Source organism: Hyperoodon ampullatus, assembly GCF_949752795.1.
Source record: "Hyperoodon ampullatus genome assembly, chromosome: 4".
Classification (NCBI taxonomy): domain Eukaryota; kingdom Metazoa; phylum Chordata; class Mammalia; order Artiodactyla; family Ziphiidae; genus Hyperoodon; species Hyperoodon ampullatus.
In genome coordinates, this window is record NC_136917.1 from 84,605,318 (window position 1) to 84,629,641 (window position 24,324).

Below are 24,324 nucleotides of genomic sequence, written 5' to 3' on the forward strand. Positions count from 1 at the left end.
CCGATGCAGAGGACATGGGTTCATGCCCCGGTCCGGGAAGATCCCACATGCCGCAGAGCGGCTGGGCCCGTGAGCCATGGCTGCTGAGCCTGCGCGTCCGGCGCCTGTGCCCCGCAATGGGAGAGGCCACAACAGTGAGAGGCCCGTGTACCACAAAAACAAACAAACAAACAAACAAAAATAATAGTAATAATTCTATCAGAGTTACCTTGCTGATCATATCAGTCCACAGGTATGGACTATAGTTGGTCCTTTCTCTTCTCTCTCTGCGTGTAGAGTCCTTTCTTTTACACAAACACTCAACCTAACTTCTGGTGTTTGAGACCGGCACTTCCCTCTGCTTGGTTTCACTTTACAGTCATGTATCAATGTTCTGACCATTTGTGAACCTAAACACAACAGGAAATTTCTTTAACTTCAATAACCATCTTTACAGTGGAGATAGCAAGTTGCTACCAACTGTGCTCAGCCACACGTGAAGCAACCAGTGTGTTTTTCTGTCGGCCTCGGCTGTGGGCTGGCTTTGCCTACAGGCTCCTGATCTTCAGGTACCGTGAGTACACATGAGCTGGCATGGCCTCCCACACCCAGACAAATTCTACTGCTGTCCCTGATGGGGCATCAGCTTTCCTACTGACATCTGACCTCTGTCACTCATTAGCTATGTGATTTTAGGATAATTACGTAAACTTCCTAAGCTTCAGTTTCCTAGTAAGCAAGATGGAGATCATGATAATATCTACCTAGAGCAGTGCCTGGACTATATTAAACAGCCCATAGATTTTATCTACAAGGGTGAATTTGGTAACAGCCAGTTATATAATTTATGATGATTATAATATTGCTGGTTGGCCTTCATTTTCATCTGAATATTTTGATATATGAACAACAAGTGAAATGCGAGTTTTGTTTGCTTTTGTTCATTTTAATCATGGTCTAACATGAATATTTTCTATACACTGGTAGAGCATGTTTTACTATTCAGTTGCCCTAAATTTTCTTAAAAGTGCACTTAAAAAAAAAAAATTAGCTGGGTTTCCCTGGTGGCGCAGTGGTTGAGAGTCCACCTGCCGATGCAAGGGACATGGGTTCGTGCCCCGGTCCGGGAAGATCCCACATGCCGCGGAGCGGCTAGGCCCGTGAGCCATGGCCGCTGAGCCTGTGCGTCCGGAGCCTGTGCTCCGCAACAGGAGAGGCCACAACAGTGAGAGGCCCGCGAACCTCCCCCCACCAAAAAAAAAAATTACCATAAGCTTTAAACAATAGAACAGACAGCACAAAAGAGTAAAGCACAAAATTAAGTAACAGAAATAAATACTAAGGACAATTCAGTATTTTACCCACTGAATCTTAACATTTGCCTGTGCCTCTGGCCCACTCTCTTCTCACACAAACCTTGCTTCCTTTTCTTTTCTGGTAGTGCTTAAACACTAGTCAGACTGGTTTTATTTTATTTTATTTATTTATTTTGTAAATATTTATTTATTTATTTATTTGGCTGCACTGGGTCTTAGTTGCGGCACATGGGCTCCTTAGTTGCAGCATGCAAACTCTCAGTTGCGGCATGCATGTGGGATCTTGTTCCCTGACCAATCCCCTGCATTGGGAGCGTGGAGTCTTATCCACTGTGCCACCAGGGAAGTCCCCAGACTGGTTTTAGATTTGCTATGGGACATCATCCAGAAGTCACATTCCTAGATCCCCACCTCCAAAGATTCTGATTTAGTAGTTTCAGGATAGGGCTTGAACTCTGTATTTTTAAATGCTTCCCATCCATGAGGCAGATGTATGGGAGATTTGGGGACCTCTGCTCCACACTCTAACGCGTGTTCTCTTCCAAGGGCTTCCCCCCAACCCCCGCTACCATTTCTCTGTGCCCACCAGTGCCAAATCTGTGCCAGCCTCCACCCTCTGCAGCCAGTCTTGAACACTTACAACGCTGCAAAGAAGATATTCTTCTTTTAAAGTTTTTTTTATTGAAGTATAGTTAATTTACAATGTTGTGTTTCAAGTGTACAGCAAAGTGATTCAGTTGTACATATACACACATATATATATATGTACACATTCTTTTTCAGATATTTTTCCTTATAGGTTATTACAAGATATTGAGTATAGTTCCCTGTTCTATACAGTACGTCCTTGTTGTTTACCTATTTCATCTACAGTAGTGTGTATGTCTTGTTTTCTATGTCTATGAGTCTAATTTCTGTTTTGTAAATAAGTTCATTTGTATCATTTTTTTTAGATTCCACATATAAGTGATATCATATGATATTTGTCTTTGTCTGACTTTACTTCACTTAATATGATAATCTCTAGGTCTATCCATGTTGCTGCAAATGGCATTATTTCATTCTTTCTTATGGCTGAGTAGTATTCCATTGTATATATGTACTACATCTTCTCTATCGATTCATCTGTCTATGGACATTTAGGTTGTTTCCATGTCTTGGCTATTGTGAATAGTGCCACCAGAACATTGAGTGCATGTATCTTTTCAAATTAGAGTTTTCTCCAGGTATGTACCCAGTAGTGGGACTGCAGGATCATATGGTAGCTCTATTTTTGGTTTTTTAAGGAGGCTCCATACTGTTTTCTATAGTGGCTGCACCAATTTACATTCTCAACAACACTGTACGAGGGTTCATTTTTATCCACACCCTCTCTAGCATTTATTATTTGTAGACTTTTTAATGATGGCCATTTTTACTGGTGTGAGGTGATACCTCACTGTGGTTTTGATATGCATTTCTCTAATAATTAGTGATGTTAAGCATCTTTTCACATGCCTGTTGCCCGTCTGTATGTCTTCTTCGGAGAAATGTCTATTTAGGTCTTCTGCCCATTTTTTCATTGAGTTGGTATTTTTGTTTTTGATATTAAGCCTCATGGGCTGTTTGTATATTTTGAAAATTAATCCCTTGTCAGTAGCATCATTTGCAAATATTTTCTCCCAGTTCATAGGCTTTTTCATTTTGTTTACGGTTTCCTTTGCAGTGCAAAAGCTTTTAAGTTTAATTAAGTCCAATTTGTTTATTTTTGTTTTTATTTCCATTACTCTAGGAGACGGATCCAAAAAAATATTGCTGCTATTTATGTCAAAGAGTGTTCTGCCTATGTTTTCCTTTAGGAGTTTTATAGTATCCTGTCTTACATTTAGATCCTTAATCCATTTTGAGTTTATTTTTGTGTGTGGTGTTAGAGAATGTTCTAATTTCATTCTTTTACATGTAGCTGTCCAGTTTTCCCAGCACCACTTATTGAAGAGACTGTCTTTTCTCCATTGTATATTCTTGCTTCCTTTGTCATAGATTAATTGACCAAAGGAAGAAAGTGTCGCAAGAGAAAAGGGGTCCTCTATTCCCTAAAAGCTCTTTTCATCCTAAACAAGGGAAAGTCAGCTCAAACTGATGTTAAAAAAAATTATTGGATTATATAAATAAAAGGTTCAGGATTCAATCCAGCTCTGGAATTGGTTGAGGGTCACTTTATAAACTGCCCCAGCTTCAACAGGTTTCCTACAGAAGGGATTTAATAAATACTTGTTGACTTGAATTAAGGCTATGAATTTTTCTAAGGGGTTAATATTTATTAATGTTTAATTTATTAATATTAATGTTTGCAACATGTTATTAACATTCTTCAGTATGTAATATTTGATTTTCTTTTTGATCAAAATTTGGGGGACAGATTATTTTTTTTAATTTCAAGTAGTTGGGGATTTTTTCCATGTTTTTATTTTGCTTTTTAGTTCTAGATTTATTGCCTCCTGGCAGAAATAGTAGATATATTATTTCTGTGTTTTGGAATTTTTTCTGTTTTTCTTCTTGACAATTCCTTTTTTAGATTTGTTAATATATTCAGTCTGATTACAGTCAGGGATTGGCAGGGAAGCTATTTTTCCTCTCTAGGGTGACTTTCTATAGCTGGTCAAATACATTATATATCTCTTTTATACTTGAACTTTAGATGGAAAGCTAATTTCTATCTACTCCACCTATTCCAAACTATTTGGATAGGGGACCGGTCTGTTGCCCTATATATTACTGTTCTCTTGTGAGTATAATAATAATAATGCATACCTTATGAGGTTATCAGGATTAAATGAGTTAATACATGTAAAATGCTTAGCACTGTGCCTGGTCCATGGTCCTCAACAATAGCTTCAGATAATATTATTTAATTTTTTCTGAACCTGCAGTTTTGCTTTCAGTAGCATTCCACTTTGATAGACACAGAGGGGTTTTGAATTAGCCCAACTTCTTTCTAACCAAGAAAAACAAGGCAAAAGATGAAGAGCAAAGGGCAAAGAAACAAAACCTCCCTACAAGAGTAAGTGTGATGTATGACTTTACGCAGCAACCCCTTTCAAAAAAAAAGTCAAGTTGATTTTCTTTTAAACATATTCTACCAGGTTCTGTAAGAGAATATGCAAAGCTACTGAGCAATGTACCCAGCTCAATTCTAATAATGAGAGATACTAATCTTCTACTTTTCTGAAATGGTTAAGTGGACTTGTTCCTCTCCACCATTTAACTGTGTAAACCTTCCCGGCAGGGATTAGGGCTTTCATTTCTGGTCTCGCCTGCTGTGCACAGGTATGTGCCTGACAGCCTGTGAAACACATTATGAGTTTCATGGGGGGTAAGAGCCGCAGTTTCAGAATCCAGCAGACCTGGACCAAATTCCAGTTCAGCTACTCAGAAATTACATAATCTGCCTTAACCATCTATGCCTGGGGCTCCATTCACTTGCTAGTTATTATTGGCCAATTATTGTGGTTCTTGTTGCATGTATGTACGGATAATACCTTGAGATAGTCATGGAAAAGTGCTTTGGTTAAAGTTTTACATACTTTATATCTCATTAACTCCACACAGCCCCCCAAGGTAGGTGTGTTTTACAGATGAATACATGTAAGATGATAACGGAAAAGTAATCACCAAATTATTATTCCTTTTATATGTAAACAATGAGGTAAGATTTTTTAAATCTGCCAATAATAACTAGCAAGTGGTGTTTGGTGATTCTTTTAGTGATGCTAATTAAAATTTTTATGAAGTATTGCTTATTCTCAGTGCAAGTCTATCAAAAGTGACTAATGGTGTAGCCTTGCATTCCTTCCTATTCTTGGTTCTCAAACTACATATCCTGGTATATGTAATTTGCAAACACCTGATTTTTACTATTCAGATTTGCCAAGCATCCTATCAGATGGGTGACTTCAGAGACACTGGTATAAATGTTACTCACCTTCAAACAGATGAAAACCAGAACACTTTGTGAGGCTGCTAAAGCCACCTGCGCACCCCAACTCTTCCCTACTTAAAAGGTTGTCCTCTGAACTCCCATATCTGAGGGTAAACATTTGGCGAAAGATCAATTCACACTGTGGCAGTGACTTTGTTTACATGTTTTCTCTTATAGTACTCTCAGCTTTGAGTCACGGAAGGCCACAGGAAGCCGAAGAGTCGGTCACCCTCGCACGGGTGCATTTTTTTTTTCTCATTTCTTATTTAACTTCTGGCCTTGGGAGGGGCAATGCAGCCGCGGGATGCTAATCTTCACAGCGAATTTAAGCCAGCCTTATCCCTCACCGTCGTCATTCACTCCCTCTTCGCGTTCATATTCTCCCAGCTGGATTTACTGCCACGCGAAATTCTTTCAGAATTAATTGGCCACAGGGCACCCTTCCAGAACCAAACCCACAGGCGACTCCACACACGCAGGTGGCCCGGAGACCGTCAACTCTCACCCGACGCGGAATCAGTCCATCTCTCGGCGACCAATCAGCGCTCCGCACGCTGCCGCGCCAACCAATCCCTGCAAACACACGTTGCTTCTGCCAACTTTTGCCGCTACCCACCCCCGGAGGCCAGTGTTCGAGCCGGGGGAGTGGTTGCGGGGTTCGGCCCGCCTTCCCCGGAAGGCTTGATGCCTTCCAATTGGCTGCAACTGGCAGTGGCTTGGCGACCATTGGCTGCTGCCACCGGTGGCCTCGGCGGGCGGGGAAGCCGAGAGAGCTGTAAAGTTAGTATTGCAGAAAGCGTGAGTTTCCTGTCTACCTGGCACGCCTGATCTCGGTCGCACTCCCTGCTTCACCTCAAGTAGCGTTGAGGTGAAGCACGGAGGTGAGGCCGCCTGGAGGCGGGGCGACAGGGTCGTCTTCCCGGAGCTGCTTCGGGCAGTGGGTGAGGGAAGCCGTCGTGGAGGTCCAGGATGGCGGAACCGGCGTCCGGACGCGTGTGGACCTCACAGGTGAGAGAAAACTGAGGGCAAGGGTCACGCTGGTTGGATCCCAGGGCTTGCCCCTCTCCTCCTCCACCCAGTTCACCAGCTTTAGGACGCCGATTAGGCCTAAGTTACTTCATCTGTTAAATGGGGAAAGGGCGGTAATAACCTGGCTTCGGGGGGCCTGGGTGAAGATTCACTGAGATACCGTTCTGTGATGGGCACAGTGCTCCCTGGTTCTTAGTAGGTGCACAGACAACAGAAGGTCCATTCCCTCACACCAGGCTTTCACGGAGCTGTGTTGTTAAGAGGCAGTGTTTTCTGAGTGCTTACTATCTTCCAAGTTCGGTACTAAATATATTAACTCTTGTAATTCCTCAATAAATTAATGTTGCTGTTATCCCTAATTTACAATTAAGAAAGATTACCTGAGATTTTTTAGGTTCAGCAGCCAAGACAAAATACGGCAAATTCAACATGATGTCAGATTTTTAGAGTCTCTTGCAGCCTTTGATCAGCATCCAGTGTTTTACAGAATAGACCTTTAGTCTCTGGAGGCAGAGGTCCTGGGTTGGAATTCTGGCTCCATCACTTATGGGCTGTGTGATCTTGGACAAGTGACTTAACCTCCGTGTTGATACTTTTTCCTTTTTTGTAAAATAGAGACAATAATAGGATGGGCTCTTAAGGTTATTTATGAGGATTAAATGAAATAATACAATTTGAAGTGGCCAGAAAGGCTGATCACATAGTAAATGATCAATAAATGTTAGCTATTATTATTTTTTCAATAAAGGATTAGAGCATTAGGAGCTTGAACATTAACTTGGACTCAAACTTAAAGCTGTGACATTATTAGAAATTAATATTGTCTTAAGTGTTGTAAAAGTCTCATTGGTGTTGTAAAGCTTGTCCTAAAATAAGCCAAAGTGAGCACTGAATCGGAGTATCATCAGTCACATTGCAGATGAAGACTTACCCTGTTGCATTCCTGCTACAGCCAGTCTCAAAAATGAGAAACTACCATACTTGACTAATTGGAAAAGCTAAATTACTAATTCAAAATTGATTGGCAATTAAGCCTATGCTGAAATTTTTATGTTAGGTAGAAAATATAATTTAATTTACAAGGCCTTGGTTTGCACATCTTGGGGAAGATCTATGGCATGTTAAATTGAAGCTCTTCACAAACATGAAACATATCAATCAGGTAATGGAAGGTAAAATGATTCTGATATGAGTTTCTTTAATACGTGAATTCTGACTCAATCATACTACATAAGTACAAACGGATTTTTATGGCATTCACATTTTATTAGAGGTTAAAATGTTTATTATATTCCATAGTTAATTAAAACCTATGGCCATTTCACTGACATTTGACAAAAATTAAAATTGTATCGGTCAAAGACTGTGGTGCTGATAGATGGCCTCAAGAAAATTTTTTAACCTGTGAAGGCTGCCCACTCAATGGTGGCAGCAACTGCCTACACTAGTAGTCACTTCAAAAACATAAACATAGAAAACGTGACCAAAAAGGTTAGAGTAAGAAAGAAAAAAGGTGGACATTACTCAGCACCTGGCTGTAGAATTGTCAAGAGTATATAACCCATTTATGGAGCTGTTAGATTCTGATACACTTAAGTGGTACCTGTTTTCTCTGACATGTAAGTGTTGGAGAGTTTCCTGCTATAAGGTTCAGAATGGTATTTAAAACATTTCCTGACATTCTCCACAGATAGAGATTGCAATAGGGCATATTGCATGCTTTCTTTTCAATTAATGTGAGTGCCCTATTATATTAAGAGAGCACCAAGACCTTGATAACCCCAATATTGTTCCCCTATCCCCACCCCACCTTGGTTCTTGAGAGAGTCTCTGTCTTGCCTGTCTAAACACAGATGATCAGTCTAGAAAGTAACTGTTATTCCCTTTTGGACTTAACCCTTGCATGGATTTTTTTCATCAAGATTAACTGCCTGGTTAAATACTTCATTGGCTAAAAGAGAGATTTCCAAGTTTATACTTACTTTATTTTCTTCCTTTCCTACCTCCTACTCCACCACCACTAGAGAGGCTCATTAATAGGAGTTTTTAACATTGGCAGGGGAGCTAACATAGTCTTAAGAGGGGTCCAGGAAAGAAGAGTAGAAATTAGGCAATGAGCTTGGCCAAAATATAAAAGGGCCCATAAGCCATATTAGGGAGTTTGGATTTTATACTAACCAGTAGGAGTGAATGATAACTAAGGTAAACACCTTAAAGTTTCAGATTCTCTTCTTTATAGGTAGTTTTTATTGCTTACTTTTTGTATGCTAGATTTACCTAAAGGTAATGTTGTCTATGCTAACAGTAGCTTTCCACTTCATCTTTGATTTCTATCAAAGAGTTTTGAAAATACTCTTATCTGCTAGCCACAGGAACCTGGCATGTGACCTTTGGATTTAAAGAATGTTGTTTAATCATAATGATCCTTAGTAATGGATAAATTAAATTTCTTTTTCAAGTCCTCTCTAAGAACTTGTGTTTGTTTATAACATACCCTTAAATAAGGTCATTGTACTGGCTATCAAGTTGGCAGTCTCTTGAGTGGAAATGGGATCTACTCCTGACTGGCAGACTTTTTTAATGAGCTAATCCACTTCTTATGGGTAGGATCTATAATTATTAAATATTTCACATCACTTTCATAGATCCAAAATTCTATATTACTGACTTTTCTATATATACTTTCCCATGTTTCTGAAGGGATATGCCACCCCAAAACATGCCACTTCAGAATGAAGGTTACTTTGAGCTGAAGGCAATTAAGAAGCAGCAGACACAGAAAGAACTATTTTTCCTTCCACTATCTGCCTAAAAATGGGACATAAATATCCTTTGGTGAAGGTCTTCCCTATTCTCTCTCCTATACCAGGAGAATAACTGCTATCACTGGAGATAGAAAGTTGACACTGAGATGGTCTACACAAACAAACTTCATTAAAATAGCCTTTACCTTTTTTTTTTTTTTGCCTTTACCTTTTATTAGTGTCTTCCCATATATTTATCTTGCCATAATTTACCACCCCTAGAAGCTCAAACCCCTTTTCCCTTGTCTTGTCATTTCTCCAGAGTTTATCACCCTTTAAGATGGTGCATAAGCTCCGGGTATATAAGCTTCTCTGGGTCTCCAGTTATTTTCTATGAAAGCCTCTCTGCATAAAAAAATTAAATATTGACATCAAGTAAACTTTGCCTTTTTTTCTGTTTATCTTTTGTCAATTTAATTGAGGTCTCAGGGACAGGGCATAAGAGAATAGAGGAAAAGCGTTTTTTTTTCTTCCCTGAACTTCTGTATCATTTTATTTTATTTTTTTTCCATTTCATATCTTTTTTCTTTATTTTTTCAGCCTTATTTGTTTGCAGTATTTACTCTTTTTTTTAACATCTTTATTGGAGTATAATTGCTTTACAATCGTGTGTTAGTTTCTGCTTTATAACAAAGTGAATCAGCTATACATATACATATATCCCCATATCTCTTCCCTCTTGCGTCTCCCTCCCTCCCACCCTCCCTATCCCACCCCTCTAGGTGGTCACAAAGCACCGAGCTCATCTTCCTGTGCTATGTGGCTGCTTCCCACTAGCTATCTATTTTACATTTGGTAGTGTATATATGTCCATGCCACTCTCTCACTTTGTCCCAGCTTACCCTTCCCCCTCCCCATGTCCTCAAGTCCATTCTCTACTACGTCTGCATCTTTATTCCCGTCTTGCCCCTAGGTTCTTCATGACCTTTTTTTTTTTTTTTTTTTTAGATTCCATATATATGTGTTAGCATACAGTATTTGTTTTTCTCTTTCTGACTTACTTCACTCTGTATGACAGACTCTAGGTCCATCCACCTCACTACAAATAACTCAGTTTCGTTTCTTTTTATGACTGAGTGATATTCCATTGTATATATGTGCCACATCTTCTTTATCCATTCATCTGTCGATGGATACTTAGGTTGCTTCCATGTCCTGGCTATTGTAAATAGACCTGCAATGAACATTGTGGTAATGACTCTTTTTTAATTATGGTTTTCTCAGGGTATATGCCCAGTAGTGGGATTGCTGGGTCATATGGTAGTTCTATTTTTAGTTTTTTAAGGAACCTCCATACTGTTCTCCATAGTGGCTGTATCAATTTACCTTCCCACCAAGAGTGCAAGAGGGTTCCCTTTTCTCCACACCCTCTCCAGTGTTTATTGTTTCTAGATTTTTTGATGATGGCCATTCTGACCGGTATGAGATGATATCTCATTGTAGTTTTGATTTGCATTTCTCTAATGATTAATGATGTTGAGCATTCATTCATGTGTTTGCTGGAAATCTGTATATCTTCTTTGGAGAAATGTCTATTTAGGTCTCTGCCCATTTTTGGATTGGGTTGTTTGTTTTTTTCATATTGAGCTGAATGAGCTGCTTGTAAATTTTGGAGATAAGTCCTTTGTCCTTTGCTTCATTTGCAAATATTTTCTCCCATTCTGAGGGTTGTCTTTTTGTCTTGTTTATGGTTTCCTTTGCTATGCAAAAGCTTTTAAGTTTCATTAGGTCCCATTTGTTTATTTTTGTTTTTATTTCCATTTCTCTAGGAGGTGGGTCTAAAAGGATCTTGCTGTCATTTACATCACAGAGTGTTCTGTGTATGTTTTCCTCTAAGAGTTTGATAGTGTCTGGCCTTACATTTAGGTCTTAATTCATTTTCAGTTTATTTTTGTGTATGGTGTTAGTGAGTGTTCTAATTTCATTCTATTACATGTAGCTGTCCAGTTTTCCCAGCACCATTTATTGAAGAGGCTGTCTTTTCTCCATTGTATATTCTTGCCTCCTTTATCAAAGATAAGGTGACCATATGTGCGTGAGTTTATCTCTGGGCTTTCTATCCTGTTCCATTGATCTATCTTTCTGTTTTTGTGCCAGTATGATACTGTCTTGATTATTGTAGCTTTGTAGTATAGTCTGAAGTCAGGGAGCCTGATTCCTTCAGCTCTGTTTTTCTTTCTCAAGATTGCTTTTGCTATTCGGGGTCTTTTGTGTTTCCGTACAAATTGTGAAATTTTTTGTTCTAGTTCTGTGAAAAATGCCAGTGGTAGTTTGATAGGGACAGCATTGAATCTGTAGATTGCTTTGGGTAGTAGAAAGATCCCCATAAGGTTAACAGCTGATCTTTCAGCAAAAACTCTGCTAGCCAGAAGGGAGTGGCAGGACATATTTAAAGTGATGAAAGGGAAAAACCTACAACCAAGATTACTCTACCCAGCAAGGATCTCATTCAGAGAGACAGATAGAAATAGAAAATAGAAATTTTCTATTTCTTCCTGGTTCAGTCTTGGAAGGTTGTGCATTTCTAATCACAATGTTGATTCTTCCAATCCAAGAACATGGTATATCTCTCTATCTGTTTGTATCATCTTTAATTTCTTTCATCAGTGTCTTATAATTTTCTGCATACAGGTCTTTTGTCTCCTTAGGTAGGTTTATTCCTAGGTATTTTATTCTTTTTGTTGCAGTGTAAATGGGGGTGTTTTCTTAATTTCACTTTCAGATTTTTCATCATTAGTGTATAGGAATGCAAGAGATTTCTGTGTGTTAATTTTGTATCCTGCTATTTACCAAATTCATTGATTAGCTCTCGTATTTTTCTGGTAGCATCTTTAGGATTCTCTATGTATAGTATCATGTCATCTGCAAACAGTGACAGCTTTACTTCTTTTCCTATTTGGATTCCTTTTATTTCTTTTTCTTCTCTGATTGCTGTGGCTAAAACTTCCAAAACTATTTTGAATAATAGTGGTGAGAGTGGGCAACCTAGTCTTGCTCCTCATCTTAGTGGAAATACTTTCAGTTTTTCACCATTGAGGACAATGTTGGCTGTGGGTTTGTCACATATGGCCTTTATTATGTTGAGGTAAGTTCCCTCTATGCCTACTTTCTGGAGGGTTTTTATCATAAATGGGTGTTGAATTTTGTCGAAAGCTTTTTCTGCATCTATTGAGATGATCATATGGTTTTTCTCCTTCAATTTGTTAATATGGTGTATCACATTGATTGATTTGTGTATATTGAAGAATCCTTGCATTCCTGGGATAAAGCCCACTTGATCATGGTGTGTGATCCTTTTAATGTGCTGTTGGATTCTGTTTGCTAGTATTTTGTTGAGGATTTTTGCATCTATGTTCATCAGTGATATTGGCCTGTAGTTTTCTTTCTTTGTGACATCTTTGTCTGGTTTTGGTATCAGGGTGATGGTGGCCTCGTAGAATGAGTTTGGGAGTGTTCCTCCGTCTGCTATATTTTGGAAGAGTTTGAGAAGGATAGGTGTTAACTCTTCTCTAAATGTTTGATAGAATTCTCCTGTGAAGTCATCTGGTCCTGGGCTTTTGTTTGTTGGAAGATTTTTAATCACAGTTTCAATTTCAGTGCTTGTGATTGGTCTGTTCATATTTTCTATTTCTTCCTGGTTCTGTCTTGGAAGGTTGTGCATTTCTAAGAATTTGTCCATTTCTTCCAGGTTGTCCATTTTATTGGCATACAGTTGCTTGTAGTAATCTCTCATGATCCTTTCTATTTCTGCAGTGTCAGTTGTTACTTCTCCTTTTTCATTTCTAATTCTATTGATTTGAGTCTTCTCCCTTTTTTTCTTGATGAGTCTGGCTAATGGTTTATCAATTTTGTTTATCTTCTCAAAGAACCAGCTTTTAGTTTTATTGATCTCTGCTTTTGTTTCCTTCATTTCATTTTCATTTATTTCTGATCTGATCTTTATGATTTCTTTCCTTCTGCTAACTTTGGGTTTTCTTTGTTCTTTCTCTAATTGCTTTAACTGTAAGGTTAGGTTTTTTATTTGAGATGTTTCTTAAGGTGGGATTGTATTGCTATAAACTTCCCTCTTAGAACTGCTTTTGCTGCATCCCATAGGTTTTGGGTCATCGTGTTTTCATTGTTATTTGTTTCTAGGTATTTTTTGATTTCCTCTTTGATTTCTTCATTGATCTCTTGGTTATTAAGTAGTGTATTGTTTAGTCTCCATGTATTTGTATTTTTTACAGATTTTTTTTCCTGTAATTGATATCTAGTCTCATAGTATTGTGGTCAGAAAAGATTGATAAGATTTCAATTTTCTTAAATTTACCAAGGCTTGATCTGTGACCCAAGATATGATCTATAATGGAGAATGTTCCATCAGCCCTTGAGAAGAAAGTGTATTCTGTTGTTTTTGGATGGAGTGTCCTATAAATATCAGTTAAGTCCATCTTGTTTAATGTATCATTTAAAGCTTGTGTTTACTTATTTATGTTCATTTTGGATGATCTGTCCATTGGTGAAAGTGGGGTGTTAAAGTCCCCTAATATGATTGTGTTACTGTTGATTTCCCATTTTATGGCTGTTAGTATTTGCCTTATGTATTGAGGTGCTCCCTTGTTGCGTGCATAAATATTTACAATTGTTATATCTTCTTCTTGGATTGACCCCTTAATCACTATGTAGTGTCCTTCCTTGTCTCTTGTAATAGTCTTTGTTTTAAAGTCTATTTTGTCTGATATGAGAATTGCTACTCCAGCTTTCTTTTGATTTCTATTTGCATGGAATATCTTTTTTCATCCCCTCACTTTCAGTCTGTATGTGTCCCTAGGTCTGAAGTGGGTCTCTTGTAGACAGCATATATATGGGTCTTGTTTTTGTATCCATTCAGCCAGTCTATGTCTTTTGGTGGGAGCATTTAATCCATTTACATTTAAGGTAATTATCGATATGTATGTTCCTATTGCCATTTCCTTAATTGTTTTGGGTTTGTTATTGTAGGTCGTTTCCTTTTCTTGTGTTTCGTGCCTAGAGAAGTTCCTTTAGCATTTGTTGTAAAGCTGGTTTGGTGGTGGTGAATTCTCTTAGCTTTTGCTTGTCTGTAAAGGTTTTCATTTCTCTGTCCAATCTGAATGAGATCCTTGCTGGGTAGAGTAATCTTGGTTGTAGGTTTTTCCCTTTCATCACTTTAAATATGTCCTGCCACTCCCTTCTGGCTAGCAGAGTTTCTGCTGAAAGATCAGCTGTTAACCTTATGGGGATTCTCTTGTGTGTTATTTGTTGCTTTTCCCTTGCTGCTTTTAATATTTTTTCTTTGTATTTAATTTTTGATAGTTTGATTAATATGTGTCTTCCCATGTTTCTCCTTGGATTTATTCTGTATGGGACTCTCTGTGCCTCCTGGACTTGATTAACTATTTCCTTTCCCATATTAGGGAAGTTTTCAACTATAATCTCTTCAAATATTTTCTCAGTCCCTTTCTTTTTCTCTTCTTCTTCTGGGACCCCTATAATTCGAATGTTGGTGCATTTAATGTTGTCCCAGAGGTCTCTGGGACTGTCCTCAATTCTTTTCTTTTTTTTTTCTTTATTCTGCTCTGCAGTAGTTATTTCCACTATTTTATATTCCAGGTCACTTATCCGTTCTTCTGCCTCATTATTCTGCTATTGATCCCTTCTAGAGAATTTTTAATTTCATTTATTGTGTTGTTCATCATTGTTTGTTTTCTCTTTAGTTCTTCTAGGTCCTTGTTAAACGTTTCTTGTAATTTCACCATTCTATCGCCAAGATTTTCGATCATCTTTACTATCATTATTCTGAATTTTTTTCAGGTAGACTGCCTATTTCCTCTTCATTTGTTAGGTCTGTTGGGTTTTTACCTTGCTCCTTCATCTGCTGTGTTTCTCTGTCTTCTCATTTTGCTTAACTTACTGTGTTTGGGGTCTCCTTTTCGCAGGCTGCAGGTTTATAGTTCCTGTTGTTTTTGTTTTAAAATGATCACATTATAGAATCCCTCATTATATTAAGTTTATTATCTTTAAAGATTAGTAATCATTTCCCTTTTAAAGTATTGTTGAACAATAACATACCTTTGGAATTATTAATGATATAGTACTTTCCTCTCTGTATAGTTAAAATTATTGCCTTAAAATTATAAACCACTTATTTATGCTGTACTGATGGTTCTAAGGTCTTCATATCACCTCCTATGTTACACAGATACCTCACTGAATCCTGTGACACTTCATCAAATGAAATAAAACATTGAAGACAATAGAGTTCTTCAAACTTTTGAAATTCTTCAGAGGTCTCTAGTCCTATCCTTAAAGGATGTAAGAGGAGGTTTCCAATTGTGGTTGTCATTTGTTTGCTAGAATGAGTCCTATATCTGTTGGCTGGTAAAATGAAAATTTTCAGTGGCTGAATCGCTAAGGAATTTTAAAAGAGTTTATGCCTTGTGTGTTATTTTTGTATTTTTGAAAAAGCACTATTTTTTTTCTTTAAGTTATCTGGAATTTTATAATTTATTCTTTTGGGTTAGATTCTATTAGAAAGGGAAATAGGATTGTATTTTATTTTTTATATGAGTGATTTTAATAACTCAGCATATATGATTCTTATCCCTATGTGTTCCACACCTTGGAAGCTTTTAGAAAAAAAAATCTAGGCCAGGTCTTACCCTCAGGGATCCTGATTAGTTGATTTGGGATGGGGTCCAGGTATAGGTATCTTTTACAATTCCCCAGGTGATTCTTTTATGAAGCCATATTTGAGACCCATTGGTCTACTGCATCTAACTCTGGTGTTTGCTGATGATAATCTTAGTCTCTGTAACAGGGAAAACAAATGGAAGACCTGCCTGAGGCAGCTGTTTTGGCGACTAGACTTAAAAACACTCTCATCCAATACCACAGCCTTGAAGATGAAAAGTGGCGAGTTGCTAAGAAAATGGTAAATTAATTAAATTACTTATGTATGAGGGTGTATCTTCTGTCTAATGAGCTGGTGGACGACTTTCAAAATGGTATGGAAAAATATGGACCATACTTTAGATGAATGTGTGGGATAGATAAACGTGCTAATAAAGTTGATGGTTTACTGTCTCATAAAGGAAGGAACATAGTAATCCTGCACTGCTTTCATTAGTTCTTCAGATATTGGACACAAGAATAGACTCATGGCAACAAGATTGTAAAGAGCAGCCTCTCAAGTCAGTAAATAAAATGTGTCATTGTCAGTTTAAGGAAGTATGGTAATTGATAATTTGAAATTGTTTCAGATATTTTGACAAGTCTTTGAGAATGGCCAGTTAGTATTCTTTTTTTACCAATATGACGTACCTGAGTGTTGACAGAGCCAATCCTCGAACCCAGGACCCTTCCAGTTAAGTCCTCTGGCTATTCTGCTGTTCAGAATTTCTTGGGAAATGATCTGGAAAAAAATGTAGGGACTAATTCAAGGTAGCACTGTCATAATAGATTTGAATTGTTTAATTTTAAAAAGATGTGAGCAAGTTCAGAATGAAGTATTTAACATTTCTTTTATCTCAGTCTAAATGTGTCAGTAATGGTAAATAGATGAGATTGGAATGAGGCAAATAATAATGGCCAATGAGATAGTGCCATCACCGAATCTTAACAGTGTTTTGGTGTCATTAAGCTATTGAAAAACCTTTTGTAGGGGGTTGTAATTTAAGTAAGATGTGTACTACTTTCAGATACAGAAGAAATTCAGATATGGATTATTTTATGGTATAAATTACTTTTGCATATTTCTTTGAATATTTACTTATGTTTTATTTTCATGCAAAAGCTAATGCTGTAGAGTTTATGAAATTGTCAGTTTTATATCCAGGTTTATATCCAGATATTATATGTAATTATCAGTATACACTGTTTTTATTTTTCTAGAAAGATGTAACAATTTGGAGGAAACCTTCAGAAGAATTTAATGGATATCTGTAAGTAAATTCCTGTAGTGTTACATAGCTCTTAGGACATTGCTAAACTTCAGATATATACACACCTACACACATGATCACTGAAAGATCATTGCCAGCAAAATTTGGCTTTTGCTTTAAGATGTTAAACTTTCTGAGAAGCAAATCCTGTTATGAATTCAAAGCCTTTAAAATGTTCATATCCCTGGTGGACAGAGTTGGTGGTGAGGGGATTATAATGATATCATAATGATATCAGATAGCTGATAAAATCTTAATTTCTTACTATGGTGTATAAGACCCTTCTAATATTCTTTCTGCATTTATTCAGTGCTGTAGCATATTTTATTCTAAGAAATTTATCTTGAAGAAATCATGGGAAAATTAATAGTTATTTAAACTTGTCTCTTCCATCACAGTATTACTTAAAATATTAAAAATTACAAACAACCCAAATAATCAATTGTTGGGGAATGATTAAATTATAAAGTGTGCTATTTTACAGTCTTTAAAAACATAATAAAATGCTCAAGATACAATGAAAAGTGAATAAAGCAGAATACTAAACTGTATGTAGCACAATCATGGGTTGACTTTAAGTATATATTTTTTATATATTAAAATGTTTTATTTAACACAAAATATATACCTCTAGATGTCAGTTTTATGTGTGATTTTTATTTCTATTTTTTGATTTTTGCATATAGTTGAACACGAATTATGCCTTTAACCAGTAAAAAAATACTGTTTTTTAAAGCCAGAGGAGATAGTTGCCATGTGAAATTGGAGCGGAATAGTCACATCCTTGGGACTCAGCACTTTTTAAAATGAAACTGTTGACTGAACTTACTATATACAGAGTATTTTGAAGTGTATTACCAAAGATAGCATTTCCAGGAAGATAAGTTGTACAGTATTTATGAGAAGGACAGGGAAACTGGAGTTGGATTAAACATTGTAAGCAAGTGTAGAAGTTAATCCTTTAGATTATCCCTGCTGGGGCTGAAAAAGTGTAAAAAGTGCCAAAGAAGCACTATGCTTGGTGATATGGAAAAACTTCATAGGGGAACTAATATTGGAGCGGAGTCTTAAAGAACGAATAGGTATTTCTTAGGGAATGAAGGATAAATTCATATTCTAGGCAGAGAGAATTTCATTTACTACGTTCACACAGATGGGAAACACTTTAAGGAGTTTATTTAGGGAAGTTGAAGTTGTGTTTGTATAGCTGGAGCATTAAGTATGGGGGTGGGGAGAGGATGTCTGAAGGATTTTTATTTTTTATTTTTTGCCATACGCGGACCTCTCACCGTTGTGGCCTCTCCCGCTGCGGAGCACAGGCTGCGGACGCCCAGGCTCAGCAGCCATGGCTCACGGGCCCAGCCGCTCCGCGGCATGTGGGATCTTCCTGGACCGGGGCACGAACCTGTGTCCCCTGCATCGGCAGGCGGACTCTCAACCACTGCGCCACCAGGGAAGCCCTGAAGGATTTTTGAATTCTAAACTAAGGCATTCAGTTTTGCGTTACCTACTGCTCAACCCTACCCATACATCCCAAGTCCTCAGAGGATTTTGCATTTATTCTAATAACAATTGTGAAAGACAGAAATGAGCATGGAAAATTTAGAGAAGAGCTTGTATCCTGGGGGTCCATGGCTAGCTTCTTGAAATGTCCCTAAGATTGTATACAAAGTTTTGTGACAATGTGTATATTCCTGGGAAGAGATCTGTGGCTTTTTTCAGATTCTTAAAGAGTTATATGATCAGAAGAGCTAGAAACTGATGCAGTGTTGAGTTGGACACACAGTTCCCAAACTAAGGCCATAGCATGGGAGTTGAAAAGGACAAATGAACTTGAAAGAGATTTATGATAGTGATGGTGGTGGTGATGATGATGATGGCGATGATAACTAACATTTATTGAAAACCAGATATTGTTCTAAGCAGTTTACGTTTGGAAAATCATCTTGATGAAACATGGTGACTTATTAGTTCTGACTATTGGAATGGGGTTAAGAGAGAAAGAAGAGTCGAAATTGAATCCTAGATTTCTAATTTGTGCCTGAAGTAATTTGTATTACCCACCTCCTACCCCCACCCTCACCCCAAGTTAGAGAACACAGGCAGAAGAGCCGACTTAGGATGGAACATAATATAAGCTTGAGCTTGAGAGATTTACAAAATGATAAAAAGGCTTCAGATGCTTAAAAAGAGAAAAAAGACCCTTGAAAACAATGATGGAGTTAAAGCCAATCTATCTCTCTTTTCTTTCCTCCCCAGAGATAACTACTCTCTTGAAGTTGTGTGTATTAATTATTCCTATTTCACACTTTGACCGTGTGTGTGTGTGTGTGTGTGTTTGTTTTAGTAATGCGCTTTAATTTTTTCTGTTCAATACTGTGTTTTCAAGAGTTACCCATGTTGTTACATGTTGATCTAGTCTTTCACTTCTGTATTCATATACCACAATGTGTTTTTCTGTGTTTGCAAGTTTGCCTACTGATGAATTTTCAGGTTGTTGTGAATTCTTCTCTACAGTAAGCTTTTTGGTACATGTCTCCTTCTACACACATGTATCATTTTCTTGGGATGTGCCTGTTTCTTAGGGACATACATCATCCCACTTTACTGCATGTTGCCAAATTGCTCTCTAAAGTGGTGGTAGCACTTTGAGAGTTCTAATTCCCTTCCATTCAACACTTGTTATTAAGTTTTTAATCTCTGCCGGTTTTTCAGGGGTATGAGATGGTATCTTGCTAGTAATTACTTGATTATGAGTGAAATTGAGCATCTTCTCTAAGTTTATTGACATTTCAGGTCAACCTTGTCCTTTGCCCATCTTTTGTTTGGATTGTGCTCTTCTCATTGTTTCATAGGAATTAATCATATATCCTCTATAATAAGTATATATCTGTATATATGTGTTGCACTTATCTTCTTCCACTCTGTGGCTAGTTTTTAAAGAAATTACTTATTTTGTCATTTGTGGTATGTAAGTTTTAAATTTTAACCATTTGTGTAATTTGTGTTTTTGTGTGTTTTATGTATTCAAGTAATCCCCCTGTATCCTGAGGTCACAAAGATGGTCACTTGTATATTTTTCTCTAAATTAAAAATTTTTACCTTTTACATAGTGGTATTTAGTCTATCTGGATTTATTTTGAATGATGTGAAGTAAGAATTCAGTCTTTATTCTCTCTGTTAGGATAACTATTGAATCCAAACAATATTTTTGAACTAGTATATCTTTTTCCTACTGGTATGTAATGCCACCTTTGAAATATGTCAAGTTCTGATATTATTCATGAGTCAATCCTGGGCATTCTATTCTTGGGTGACCTATATTTCTATTCCTAATAAAAAGGTTTCAAAAGTTAGGGTAAGAATACGCATATACTAATAACATGTTAGAGCATAGCTGAGAAAAGAACAGCATACGAAATAAATAGAAGCATTACAGTGTTCTACAGACTGCTCTTGGCTACACCATAACATGAAGGTATTTTACTATGTTCATGATAATGCATAAGATAGCCTTCAGATCTCTTATTAGATTTGAGGACGTTTTAGAGTACATTCTGATGAAATAATTGACAGAACCTAATTTATCAGAAAAGTCGGGATTTACTCTTTTTAAAAAATCTTCATTAAATTTTATTTTTTTTGATGTGAGCTCTGAACTGTGAGAGCATGCTGAAAATTTTCATTCTAATAGCATTTGACTTTAATATGTTTTCTCCAGCTTCAAAGCCCAAGGTGTTATAGACGATGTCGTCAATAGTGTAATAGACCATATACGCCCAGGTCCCTGTCGCTTGGATTGGGACAGCTTAATGACCTCATTGGATATTTTGGAGTACTTTGAAGAGGTATTTGTTTAGAAATGTTGCTTCAAATTGTGTGTGTGTGTGTGTGTGTGTGTGAGTGTTTGGGTGAGTGTGTGTGTGTGGGGGGTGTATGTATGCGCATGTGCACGTGAACACGTGTGTATACTTGCATTCATTATATTCATTGCTTTGAGAATAAGTAGTCATGGCAAAGATCTCACAGGGGAATCCTTGCTGCCTTTTAAAAAGCTTGAGTTTCCTCATATTAACTAATGAGTGTTAGTCAGAACTGAGTTTGTTTTCTGCAATAGCTTTATCCTTGCTGCTTAAGAAAATCATCAGTGTCTTTAATTGTAAAACTTTAGCTGAGGTTCTGAAATCTAAAATTCTGAAAATACCACCATCATATTCAGGTTTCTAGGTAATAGTATGTAGGTTTTCCATTACTATTTAGCCAAAATCAAAGATAAAAATGCCACCTTAGGCATTAGAGAATTATGTAACCTAAGTGGCTTTCTTTCTTTGTCTGTTTTTATTAATTCATTCCTTGCCATGTTTGAATTCCTTTATTGATATATTTGGTGTCTTAGTCAAAGTACTTGTGGATTTTATCTTATACACCTACAGTCTATACTACCTGCTTCCACTTTTATCATATAGGATAAGAGGTGACTCTACTGAAACAGAGATTAGGATACTGGGTAACTTACCTCTGTGTTTTGATTGTATATCCTCTTCAAGTCCATACAGTCACCGTGAGATATAGAATAGAGATCTAAACCTGTCAGAATCACTGTAAGAAATGTTATTAATATTTATTATAACACATTTCAAGTGAGTGTTAATTTTTTACTAAAGATTAACTTATGATATATGAGTCTATGTATGTGTTTCCTATAGTACTAACAGCTGTTACCTGTTCTCTTTCAGAATTGCTGTGTGATGCGTTATACTACTGCTGGTCAGCTTTGGAATATAATTTCCCCAAGAGAGTTTGTTGACTTCTCCTATACTGTGGACTATAAAGAAGGACTTTTATCCTGTGGTAATTGTCTCAAAACCTTTTACTTTCTCTTGGTTTGTTTTAAACTTTGTTTTCTAGGCTGGATGTTTCTTTCTACACAAGATATATTTGCAACTTTCATAGTTATTTAAAAAATTTTTATTTTATTTAATTAATTTATTTTTGGCTGCATTGGGTCTTCGTTGCTGCGCATGCACGGGCTTTCTCTAGTTGTGGCGAGCGGGGGCTGCTCTTTGCTGCGGTGCGTGGGCTTCTCATTACGGTGGCTTCTCTTATTACGGAGCTCGGGCTCTAGGCACGTGGGCTTCAGTAGTTGTGGCATGCGGGCTCAGTAGTTGTGGCTTGTGGGCTCTAGAGTACAGGCTCAGTAGTTGTGGCACATGGGCTCAGTTGCTCCGCGGCATGTGGGATCCTCCCGGACCAGGGATCGAACCTGTGTCCCCTGCATTGGCAGGCAGATTCTTAACGACTGCTGCGCCACCAGGGAAGTCCCCATAGTTATTTTATAATCACTAAGCTCTGTTTGCAAATGCTAAACCCTAGGGATTAAAATAACAATATCGAGAAGGTTTTTGCAATCTTTCTGATGAGTTTCTGTTCCCCGTTACACAGTATCCTTCAGGTCACAGCTAACAAATATGGAACGCATGACTGCCTCTAAGAAAGGGATCTAGTCGTTGGGTTTCCTTCTAAGTCACTCTCAAGAAACAGCTTCTTAGTCATATACTTAGAAAAAATAGGCTTGGTATGTGTTAGAGTACTTTTCCTTCCTTGATCTGTGTAATATTTTTCTTTTCAAAATTAAAGATACTATTAGAAGGCTCCTGCTTTCTAAAATATATCTATAGGTAAATTAATATTTTTGTATGTACGATATATTTGAGTTGGCAGTTGTAGGTACACATCTACCTGTTTAATCTGAACCAGCCAGAACCAAAGTTTGATATGGTAGTGCCTGTGGGGAGCAGTGGTTGTACATAGGTTTGATTATTAGTACCTTGAGGCCTGGCTGCTACAGAGAAGATTTGTAGTTTCCAAGGAGTTACCAAGATGACATGATGCCATTTATTCTGAAGGGATTAGAACTTTCCCCATTACATATCTACCAGCCTCTGTCAGAATTCCACTTAGTAATTATCTTTTTCATTCTTCCACGGTCACTCTTGGGGCTTAATTTTCATCTACATGGATGAGAAGAAAAATATGTAAATAAGAAATCTGATAATATTTTTTAGTGAGAGTTTTAGATTAATGTCAGTCATTGCTATTAATAGTGTCATTTTAAATTGCCTTGTAGGGGTAAGTCTTGACTGGAGTGAAAAGAGATCAGAATTTGTTCGTGGATACAACCATCCCTGTGGTTGGTTTTGTGTTCCTCTTAAAGACAGTCCAAACCGGAGTCTTTTGACAGGCTATATTCAGACGGATCTGCGTGGAATGATTCCCCAGTCTGCAGTAGATACAGCCATGGCAAGCACTTTAATCAACTTCTATGGTGATTTACAAAAAGCCTTACAAAAGGCATAATATGTTTAAATTTATAGTATTATATTCCCTGAATCAACTCTCTCTCTTAGCTGCATGGCCTGTAAAAATCATCCTTTCCTGTCTTCTGCATAGCCTGTAGAAAATTTTGAGATGTTTTTGGTTTATTTTATTCCTAAAGTAAATAGCTATCTAGTGTGGGCATTTCAGTTTTCCTAAACAGTTATTTGCACATTGTTTGGTATGGTGATATGTCTAGGAATGGAGAGTATGACAGAAATCCACCAAGAAGTAGATATAGTTCTTTGACACAAACTCTTAAGAAATTGAATAGGGCCTCAGTATGAATATTTTGGCTACTTAGAAATTAGAGAAAGCCACGCTTCATGCTGGTAGGTTAAAATCACCTATTTTAGAGCTTTATGAACATTCTGTAAAAGTTTTAATTTTGGGAGGAGTTAAATATTAATGCGTCTCGTATGCTCTGAGTTCAACAATATCTTGGACTAAAGAAGAAAAGCTCTTCTCTATACTTTATAAAGATGAACTTCATTGTCAGTTGACTTGTACTACTTTACCTATTGAAAATATCAGAAATAAGAAAAGAATAGGTATCATAGTAAAATGTAACTCAGTTTTGATACCTGGATAGCATTATTTTATAGATATCTTTAAAAATATATTCATATCTTTATGGGCTTTTATTTGGGGAGTCTTAAAAGCATTTATGAATGATTAAGACAGTGTGAAAAACTGCCCGATATATGCTGGGACACCACATTGATCGGACAGTATTCTGGGTTATGTGAAATGGACGGTGTTATCCAATACTGACCAATAGAGAATCATCTCTCTAGAAAGTCAAATTCAGTGAATGTTTTATACATGATTGAGTTTTAAATGTGTCACTCAACTCATAAAGTATAACTACGTCATAAGCATTCACAATTGTGATGTAACTTCAGTCTGGAACTAGAACAAAT

The 24,324-nt window shown here is 37.2% G+C and overlaps 1 protein-coding gene across 1 annotated transcript; it reads left to right on the plus strand.

The window, feature by feature from the left end:
• Positions 1 to 6,222: 6,222 nt before the first annotated feature.
• Positions 6,223 to 23,383, plus strand: STARD4 (StAR related lipid transfer domain containing 4; the record flags this gene model as incomplete). Its single annotated transcript, XM_079702262.1, has 6 exons — positions 6,223 to 6,261; positions 15,904 to 16,017; positions 16,977 to 17,026; positions 20,748 to 20,874; positions 21,763 to 21,877; positions 23,154 to 23,383. 6 exons carry the CDS (start codon positions 6,223 to 6,225, stop codon positions 23,381 to 23,383), a joined length of 675 nt encoding a protein of 224 aa, XP_079558388.1.
• Positions 23,384 to 24,324: the final 941 nt, after the last annotated feature.